This window comes from Theobroma umbraticum, unplaced genomic scaffold, assembly GCF_002168275.2.
Source record: "Theobroma umbraticum cultivar Fairchild unplaced genomic scaffold, ASM216827v3 scaffold_50.0, whole genome shotgun sequence".
Lineage (NCBI taxonomy): Eukaryota > Viridiplantae > Streptophyta > Magnoliopsida > Malvales > Malvaceae > Theobroma > Theobroma umbraticum.
The window spans coordinates 8,889,063-8,899,009 of record NW_018397261.1 but is presented as its reverse complement, the minus strand read 5'-3'; the positions used below and the strand labels follow the sequence as shown (position 1 = coordinate 8,899,009).

The window sequence follows — 9,947 nt, the reverse complement described above, 5'->3', positions numbered from 1 at the left end:
CCCCTCTTTGTGCATTTGATTGCACAGAAGTCTAAAGCAGAACAACATGCTTAATCCAATTCAACCCAACGGGGATGTATACAGGGAACCACGAAAGGAGATGCCCGTCTGCCGATAAACGTCCTTCTGCAGTCAACATCCTTCCTGTTATTCTTGGAAATGAGGCAAAACTCCTGAGAAATGCTTATATTTCTGTCATAATCCACTCAACTGGCAATCGACAGCAAACATGAGTGATAAAAAGGATGCAGGGGGCAATACCAAATTTTATTTGCTGGGAACTTCCTCAATCAGAATCATCTGCTTCTATTTGTGAAGACCGTGCAAGGCACTTTGGGAACTTGAAAGGAAGGGTTATCAAAGGCTCATCATCGGACACTCCTCGGCATGCTGAACCAAATGCGTATCCCAATGCAATAGCAACTGGAACAGCAACAGCATTTCCAACCTGTATATATCTGAAAAAAAGAAACAAAAAACAATGTGTGCAATTAGCCTGTGCCACTCTAATGTGAAATGAAGCAAGACACTATTGTAAGTGACCTTTACCCACTGAAAGAAAAACATTGAAATTATTACGTAGCAGAACCATTGTAATTAAATAAGGGCACCTACATAAATGGATGAAAAGAGATACCTAGAACTAAAGATATGCTAAAAGCAGCATTGAGATTCCCTATGGCAAGAAATGTTCTTCAATACCAAATAAACTGAACGTCCAACAAATATGGATAAGACTAAATTATGGCAATCTTAAAAACTTGAACTTTGCTCAACAAACCTCTCCTTGATAGGCCCAAAAAGCTTATAGCAGTCCGGGAACCCCTGTAGTCTAGCCTTTTCACGGATTGTGAGTACCCTGTCTTGGGAAGGATGAAGGATGCTCTGCCAAAAAAGTTCGATTTCGAAGTAAGCACTAGAATATATTTGGATAACACCCACCCATACGGCCAGGACATGGAAACAGGAGAAAAAACCTGGTTGTGAGGTTCAGCCCTTGTTACTACTGTTTTAACAATTTCATCCATCCACAAACGACCAAATGGCCTAAATTCCAAGTAACAGGTAAGGTTGTTCAGAATATAACATTGAAGCAAAAGTCAGAATTCACTAGTAATAGTTATGGGGTACTTACTTGGTTGACCGCCCTTTGACAAACTTCATAGCATAATCAGGCACCTATTAAAATAATTAACAAATTAGGAAAAAGTTATCGTGAAGTAAATTTAATGAACAAGAAGAGAGCTGTGCACAACATAATACCAATGGTTTCCCAGATTTGAGCTTCACTCTTTCCATTGTTGTGTCCCACTCTACCCTGTTATTTTCACCAACTATTACACCTGGTAGATCTCTGAAATTCGCACCCTGGAAAAATAAAAGCTCAGCTATTGAGAAATGAGAAATATGCCAAGCCCAAGCACCATAAACGGGTATACCGCACATACCTTCCTCTTTGGAACGTGGCAAACACGTTCATAATCGTCAGCATTCAATTGCAAAGGCCGGTGATCATATAGCATTCCCAAGGATGATGCATGTCGAGTATCAACTGTCAAATTTATTACATCTACATATTGCAAAACCATGGTTGTAAGATAGTGATGAGGACAAGGACAACATGCTGGTTTTCATTTTAATAATAATGTATATATAAGAAAATCTAAAAAATGATTACTGAAATTTTAGATGATGCAGGTGCAAGACTACAGGATTAGTTTCTGGCAGATCAGTGGCAGTTGAGGGAGTAAAACTAAAACAGTTTTCAAAATAGGCATATCAGATGACTAATTAATCTGCCAATATTCTTAACCCCAAAATAGGCAGCATCTAACATTTTCAAAATTCTGTATGGAAATTGGTGGAAGTGGATGTCAATCTTATCCAGTATGGCTTCTTACACACTTCGCAAAGAACTTACTTTAGAGCAACTGATGATGTGAAGCACTGAATGATCAAAGGATAGACTCAATGACAAGAAAAACCTTTCAAAGCTGTTAATGAAAAAAGGTACACTGGGAAGAAGTGAATGCAGGAGTCATATAGTAGCAAGCACGAAAAAGTCTAACCAATACCCAAATGATAAACTAGTTCACAAGGGCCATGACTTAACATCTATCATGTTAGAATATGGTACGTCCATGTTGTATTTCTTTTGTGAAAGGAAACATACCCTTTCTTTGCAATCTAATATATTTTTGGAACTCTGTTCGAGCAACTTTGCCATACTTCCTCTGATCCTCGCTCTCATCATTGTTAACCTAATAAGATGTAGTGAAACTCAAATAATAGGATCCCAAGTCTACTCAATTATTCATTGAGGAAAAAGCACATACTTGTGGAAGATCAGATATCGCATCACCAAGAGTAAGAGCCCTTTCCAACTGACAAGTATCACTTTTACTATAAGCAACACTGATTTCCTATTTTCAAGACAATTAGATTTAATTAAAAAAAAGAGTTAGTATCTACTAATGAGATCTTATTCTTATAGCAACCTAAATTACTTTAGTTAAGCAACATATATACCTCAAACTCATTTGGAACGTGTCCTCTAAGTGCAACCTCATGAGTTGGCAATGGATATTGAGGCAATTTCTAAAGGAAAAAGACAATGAAGTATTAAACTAACAATCTTATAATGTCATATTATAAAGTTTCAAAATACTTGCCTCTGAAGGATGTGCACCCCACAGAAAAACCCTCATCCTACATTGTGCAACCCCGTAAGATCCAGCAGCCATCATCCCCATTCTAGCTTGATAATTCATGGAAACTAAACGGCCGATGGCATAACGTCCCAAAAAACCCTTAGCAAACTTCAAAATGTCTACAACATTTTCCATTAAAACATATCTCGGTTTCAGATGCTCTATAATATCCATATACACCACTAATTGCTTATTTTTTATATCATCTAACGGGGCATTTCCATTTCTAAAGCGATTAAACCCACTTATGCCTTGACACGGGGGGCCTCCACATATAAAGTAAACATTTCCCTACAAAACAAAAGATAAAGAAAAACAAAATAAACCATCATTACACTGAATGTAAAGTAGAAAATTATTTTACAAATGCCACCAATCTAATGAGTCTATATAACAATCAAAAGACTTACAGGCAAAGGCAATATGTTTGACTTGTACCCTTTCCTTACAAAGTCCTTCATTTTTTCTTGACAATTACTGAAAACATGATTATACATTAAAAAAATGAATCACAAGGTAAGTCAATGATCTGATGGGTATATATTCATTGAACAAATTACCTCAAACCCTTCATAGGCTCCCAAGTATCATAACTCACATCGTAACCCTTCCAACGCACCTACATTTAAGACCCAAAACAATAAAAATGTAAAGCATTAATCCAGAAAGAAAAGCTTAATTGTAATGAATAGTTAGTGCACATAAGCTTTCAAAAAGCCATTATATGCTAAAATAAAAGAAGACAGAATATGACATAATAATAAAACTAACAAACTATCATCAGCTAGTACCAATTCTTCATTCTTAGAGATATAACGATACCTTAAAATATAATCCCGGATTGTTCACATGGTTAGGATCACCAAAACAAATATCCAATAATCTCTCAACTTCAAATTCTTCAGAGGAATCCTCAGAGTCTCCATCATCTTCTCTTTCTTTTTCAGGTTCCTCTTCACATTCCTGGCCATCATCATCCTCCTCATCACTAGTTTCACTAGAAACATTTTCAAGTGGTTCGTCTGCTCCAAGGAAGGAGAATTTCTGGCATAACTTTTCCCACTCCTTCAGTAAACACAAAAAATCCTCTGCAGTCTCATTTCTCACCTAATTATCATTTGAGGAGATATATAAGTCAGTGTGAAATCATATAATAATTTTATTAATAATTATCAAACATTAAACTGTTTACCTTAGTTTCAGGATGATTCCATTGCAAACTTTTACAAGCATAGGAATTTATGTCAACAGCCCACCTCTGCCATACCAAAAGTAGGGAAAAAACTCTCAATCAAATACCAACTAGAAGTGAAAAATTAAAGAATAGAGTTAAAATGTTATGCATTTATTAACTTACTGTGACTAGCTTTACACCAGATAAGGAGGCACCCATGCAAAGGCCAGTGGACATAGCCCCACAACCAGAATATAGATCTAGCAAAGACCTCTCAACTTGTGAAGTAGTATTATTTGAATTGCACTCACTCGAACCACACTCACTCGAAACTACGGATGATGTATCACTATCTCTTTTTGGAGTTTCTGCAATTATCAAGAAAGTTCTCATAGTTCACGAAACAAGTAAATCATATAATCAACAAAAAAATACAGCAGCATCAACCATTAAGAAACAGAAGACAAGTATTATTTATTTAATTTTTAGCTTAATTGTAATTATAGATATCCTCCAAAATCAATACAATAATAATAACATATTACCAGCGACTATATTTTTGAATGTCAAGTATGGTAAGGAGTACTTCATATCGTAATATAGTTCGGATTGTGGGATTGTTCTGTCTTTTGCAACTAAGTCAATCTGAGATGAAACAAATAGTTTAAACCTTATATTAGCAATATATAACAAACCATCAATATACTAAGAACAATTAATGTGAAATGAATGTTAGTCATACATTTGGTGCAACTTGAGCAATTTCTACTTTGGAGAGGATACAATTCAATGGATTGTCATCATGGATGTCAGAGAGAAACACTCGTCTCTTATCAATCAAATGTGTGTTATCCTTGTTAATAACCTAGAAATATTCAAACATTTAATAATCAATACTTTTTAAACAAATTGAAATAAGAAATAAACTATCAAAATCACCAAGCTTTAAAGAAAGATGTTCTCACTGTATCTTCAGGCCTATAAAACCATTGAGCTTTAAAATATGGTTTTTTATCAATTGTTTCAAATAATTCAACAATCCTGGCAATGTAATTAAGATTGCCATCTTCTGCCTGAAAGCAAAAGATCATACGTAATATTTATACTCAATGTAATTAAAAAATAAAACTACAGAAAGCTCTGAATACAAAAGTGTAAAGACACAGAATAGCAAACCTGAACATACGCATTATCACCTAATTTGTAGAGACAACCATCAACCTTAGCCCTATCATAATGATTTCTTGCTTGCAGTACATCGTCCTCCTCACTTATAATTGGGTAAAAAACACAAACCAAAATTTAAGAACATAAATGTATCAACAAGAATCAACTAAACAAATGAACAATGAATTTATACATTCTTGTGAAGAAAAAAAACAATGAAACATCCAAAATCAACCAATTGAAGGCGAATTATATAACCTATACACTAAAACTCAATCTATCACACTGTTGATCGATTCACAAGTTTCTGTTCTGCGTAAAGTAACAAAAGATTTGTTCTATTCCATGAGCTGTGATCAACTTTAAAAATTTTCTAAAATATCAACAACAAAAATTATCCATCACTGCAATATAGCAGCAACGTAACTTGTAAATCATTTAAAAAGAAAACTGCAGCTTTTTAACGAATACTATAAACTTAGGTGATTTAAAAGTGCAGGAACTTACTCATTTGAAGTCTCAGTTACAGCATGCTTCTTAACCTTATTCTGCAGTTCAGAAAAACCAAAACTAAACAAATAATCAGGGCAAAACTATGCTATAAAGGGAAAAAGAAACAAAATAATCTTCATTTTAATGTGTCTAACCTTTGACTGATATCTCAAAGGCCATCGGCGTCGGGCTTCATCGGCCACAATGGGTGGGCCAACGAGACAGAGCTCAGCGTCTCGTGCAACCTTTCGGCCTTTCTTCGATCGAGGATGCAACAAGGTAGTCGAATCCTCGCTTTGCGTTTCGGATTCTGAATCGATAGGTTCATCGAGCTGCTGCTTCTCGACCTTTCGCTTCGAACCCCTCCCCATTTGCAGCTCGAGACAAAGCGGAGAGAGTTTCGGAGATGGAAAATGAATAGAGGGATGCGAAAGGGTTTTTCACTTTTTTTGGGTGTTTGGAAAGAGAGAAAATAGACGTTGGAATGGAGGGAAAGTTACCTTTCTGGGAGGAAATAGTTTTTTGGTCAGCGGGCGGGAATTTTGGTTCAAAATTTGTTTTACGGGGTGATAGTTTATGTATTTAAAAGGGTGACAGACCTGTTACCATTTGACACGTCAGCACATGATTTTTCTCTTTAATTTTTAACTTGTTTGGGAGAATGGGAATTCAAATAATTGATGCACCATTGCCAAAAAAACACAAAGAATAGATGCACAATATGGAAGGAAAAAAATTCTTTAATTAAACAATTCATTCATCCTTATTGTAAAAAATAAAATAAAGTTACTTTTTAAATTTTGATCAAAATTACCCGAAAATATATTAATTTTCAAAATAGATATTTCATCTTAAGAATATGAACACCGTTAACAAAATTTTAAAAAATTATTGTTATATTTTATAAAAAATAAAAAACACTTACTGATACTCTTCATCTCATGTAGAGTTTTTTTTTAATTAATAAAAAAATATAATAGTAATTATAAAAATTAATTAAAGGTAAAATTATATTTTTATTCTTGCCACATCAATAAGTTAACGAAAATATTAACAATTGATTAATAACTAAACTTACATGCACAGCGAAAATTTTTTTTTTGAAGACGGAGTATCCATTTGGAAAACTAATAAACTTTCATGTAATTTCGATAAAATTTTAAAAAATTAAGAATATTTTACTTTAAAAAATAATAAAATAAAAAAATTAACATATTTATATATCTTCATAAAAGTGTTCAAAAATCCACCTACTTGTCTAAACTCACATAGTTAGATCAACTTAAATAAAGGTTTAGACATATATTTTGAAACTTAACCAATTAAGTTATTTATTTGTAAATAATTAAATAAATAGATTGAGTCAAACTTGAGCTTTGATTTTCAAAAATTATTCAATAAACTTAACTCGACTTATGAACACTTTTATAATTTTACTAGATAGAAGAAAACTAAAAAATAATTATTTCTTATTATTAAAATAATTTGACTAAATATTCAATTTGGGATCAAAATTTTTGAGTTTTATCAATTTAAAATTACGTATAAGATATGCACATAACATGGACGTTGACTTTGTAAAGTAATTTTATTAAAAAATTGTTTTTGTTAAGTTAAAATGGTTCAAATTATGTGTGAGTATGTATTATCATAGCGTGTATTAATTAAAATTTTTAATATGACATATAATGGCTACATTTTCAATATAGCTTGTAACAATTATATTTTACAATATGACGTGTAACAATTAAATTTTTAACATAACATATGAGCAACTAAATTTTCAATATGATGTATAATAATTAAATCTTTAACATGGTATATAATAACTATATTTTTAAAAATACACGTGTAATAACTAAATTTTCAACATAGCAAACAACAACTATATTTTTCAACATCGTATATAACAACTAAATTTTTAACATGGTGTATAACAATTAAATCTTCAACATGACATGTAAAAATTATATTTTTCAACATGACATGTAATAATTAAATTTTCAATAAATCGGATAACAATTATATTTTTCAATATAACGTGTAATAACTAAATTTTCAATGTATAACAACTAAATCTTATAACAACTAAATCTTCAACATAACGTGTGATAACTAAATTTTCAATATAACGGATAACAACTACATTTTTCAATATAGTGTGTAATAACTAAATTTTCAACATGACGTGTAATAATTACATTTTTCAATATGACATATAACAATTAAATTTTCAATATAGCGGATAACAATTATATTTTTTAATATAACGTGTAACAATTAAATCTTTAATATAACGTGTAACAATAAAATCTTTAACATAACATATAATAATTACATTTTTTAACATAGTATATAATAACTAAATTTTTAACATAATGTAACAACTATATTTTTAATGTGATTTTTTATCTCATGTAATACATGCTCAATCAACTCGTCAACCCTTAATCATAAAGAATCAAAAAACGTTTAGCAATTAATTATTACAATTGAAATGTTTGGCCTTAATTAAAAAGTACTAAAACATTTAATCCCAAGTTGAGCATTTAGCCAAACGATTTTTATAAGATAATAGATACTCCCTATAATTAATATTTGACTTTGATTTTTTAAAAATAACTTTCTTTAAGTTTGATAACTTTTTATGAATTAATCATTTTAATTAAATGTTTTAAAATCAAGTTTTCATTTGTTATAGCTTAATTAAATCAATTAAAAATCTTTAATTGAAAAGTCAAACTAATACAACATTATGGGACAAAAGTACATAGCCTGAATCCCCCCTAAAAAAATCAAACCTAATTTTATGAATGAATATACATACATTTTAGTTATTGATTACAATTTCCGTAATATATATTAAAACTACAAGGAAGATGCATGTATTAATTATTTTTTCACGGTCCCAAAATTAAAAAAACTAATAATATAATTAATTAATAATAATCAAAACTTTGATATATTATTAAATGCGACATGATGCCTTTAATTAGTTGCCGGAAGCATTGGTGAGGATGGACTTAGCGTCGGACACGGCGGCTCCGGTTAGCGTAGGGGCATCGGTGCTGCCGCTTGCGCCTTGCTTTATCTCAACTGGGAGGTGTCCTTCCGTGCCGTAGGCCTGGCGTTTGTAATCCTCCAAATCTCGGTACTTGACGTAAGGGCTGCTCTCTAACGGTAGCCCTTCCAGCGTTTCTTTCTTCTGGCTCTGGCTCTGGCTCTGGCTCTGGCTTTCGCCCCTTGGGGAAGTTTGCTCCTTGGCGCTAGACATTCTGCTGATTTACTTTCAAATTTTCCTTTTTTTGTCTTTTTGATTATTTGGAGTTTAATTGACTACTTATATGCATGAACCGAAGAGACAAGGTCCACGAAACTTGCAATATTCAAGCTAGAGCGTAAACCAATGAAGGTTGACTGTTTCAACTTGTTTCCAGCACCGTTCAGGCTAAAGTCTATTGTGGAAGGATAAGGTCAAATTTAGTTAGTATGATATTTGTTAGAAAATTTTTTTGACTACCATATATTACTATTATATACTCATAATATATAGATTTTAAATATTTATCTTCATACATTTTGAAGTATTTTATAATTAAACGATAATGTATAAATATTATAAGTTTACAGTGAATTCGTATTTCATTACATCTAACTTTATAATAAATTAAATACAAGTAAACAGAAAATAAACATAAAAATACGTAAAAAAAAGTTAAAATTAATTTAACTTGTGTAATTTATTCTATTATTTTTGAATAAAATAAATAAACAAATAAATAGGGAAAAGGGGAAGTCGTTGAACAAAATGAACAATTATTTGCCATGTGTAATCGGGTAGCCAATTCCGTGTCTTCTGGTTGGAAACACCACAAACAACAAACTGCAAATGAGCCCGATTCCGACCGGTGCGATGCTCAGAACCTCCTGAGTTTCGTGTTTCGGTGTCGGATAGAAACAGTTCAAAACGTTCTTGTCCCTCAAAGCCACAGCGCCGAACACGAGCACAGACAAGACTGCGTGAACCCCATCAATGAACTTGATTCTGTACTTGCTCAGGTCGGGCAGTGTTGAACCTGTGGGATCGGGGTAGTCAAACAGGAACATCCCTTTGAACGTTGCGAAACCGTAGTAAACTTGTCCATCCGATGACTTGACGCTGTCCGTGAAGCAAGCGAGGAAGCAGGAAAGGGCGAGGAGCAAGAGGAGGACAAGCGTCATGGGGCGGATGGCGGAATCGCACGATCCGTTGTTGGTGAAGATCGGCATGAGGAGTTGGAAGGCCAGGAGCGTGCCTGTAGGAAGAAGGTTGGCTAAGTTTGCCGTGCTTGTCAAGGTCTGCGAGATCGCACGTTGAGATAAACTGGGCGGTCTCGATGGGGATCTTGGTGTTTCATCAGGCT

At 33.0% G+C, this 9,947-nt stretch overlaps 3 protein-coding genes across 4 annotated transcripts; all 3 read right to left on the bottom strand.

Moving 5' to 3' along the window:
• LOC110418005 (putative DNA (cytosine-5)-methyltransferase CMT1) lies at positions 1–6,008 on the bottom strand. 2 transcript variants are annotated; one of them, XM_021430621.1, is made up of 22 exons: positions 5,700–6,008; positions 5,560–5,600; positions 5,062–5,155; positions 4,851–4,958; positions 4,628–4,750; positions 4,431–4,530; positions 4,069–4,253; positions 3,904–3,969; positions 3,534–3,818; positions 3,272–3,330; positions 3,122–3,188; positions 2,673–3,002; positions 2,530–2,598; positions 2,337–2,423; positions 2,174–2,261; positions 1,449–1,570; positions 1,264–1,368; positions 1,136–1,179; positions 978–1,047; positions 782–885; positions 262–458; positions 1–126 (listed from the first exon to the last, which is right to left on the bottom strand). In XM_021430621.1, the coding sequence occupies exons 1-21, from the start codon at positions 5,913–5,915 to the stop codon at positions 287–289; spliced, it is 2,535 nt and encodes an 844-aa protein (XP_021286296.1). In that variant the 5' UTR covers positions 5,916–6,008; the 3' UTR covers positions 1–126; positions 262–286. The 2 variants fall into 2 exon arrangements, with proteins under 2 accessions (XP_021286296.1, XP_021286295.1); XM_021430620.1 differs by having other exon boundaries at positions 7–173.
• Positions 6,009–8,479: 2,471 nt separating this feature from the next.
• On the bottom strand, positions 8,480–8,904 carry LOC110418316 (uncharacterized). The gene has a single exon (XM_021431010.2). The coding sequence runs from the start codon at positions 8,816–8,818 to the stop codon at positions 8,537–8,539; it is 282 nt and encodes a 93-aa protein (XP_021286685.1). The 5' UTR covers positions 8,819–8,904; the 3' UTR covers positions 8,480–8,536.
• Positions 8,905–9,265: 361 nt separating this feature from the next.
• On the bottom strand, positions 9,266–9,945 carry LOC110418123 (transmembrane protein, putative (DUF679); the record flags this gene model as incomplete). The annotated part of the gene is made up of 1 exon (XM_021430751.2): positions 9,266–9,945. A coding segment is annotated over one exon (585 nt), but the record flags the coding sequence as incomplete, so codon positions are not given.
• Positions 9,946–9,947: the final 2 nt, after the last annotated feature.

Bases quoted from the DNA above. Each gene is read 5' to 3' on its own strand.
- LOC110418316 (XM_021431010.2), bottom strand. From the start codon at position 8,818: ATGTCTAGCGCCAAGGAGCAAACTTCCCCAAGGGGCGAAAGCCAGAGC.
- LOC110418005 (XM_021430621.1), bottom strand. From the start codon at position 5,915: ATGGGGAGGGGTTCGAAGCGAAAGGTCGAGAAGCAGCAGCTCGATGAA. The intron at 3,003-3,121 runs GTAAGTCTTTTG...TTTGTTTTGTAG, and splicing joins CAAACATATTGCCTTTGCCT to GGAAATGTTTACTTTATATG. The intron at 2,262-2,336 runs GTATGTGCTTTT...ACATCTTATTAG, and splicing joins CGATATCTGATCTTCCACAA to GTTAACAATGATGAGAGCGA.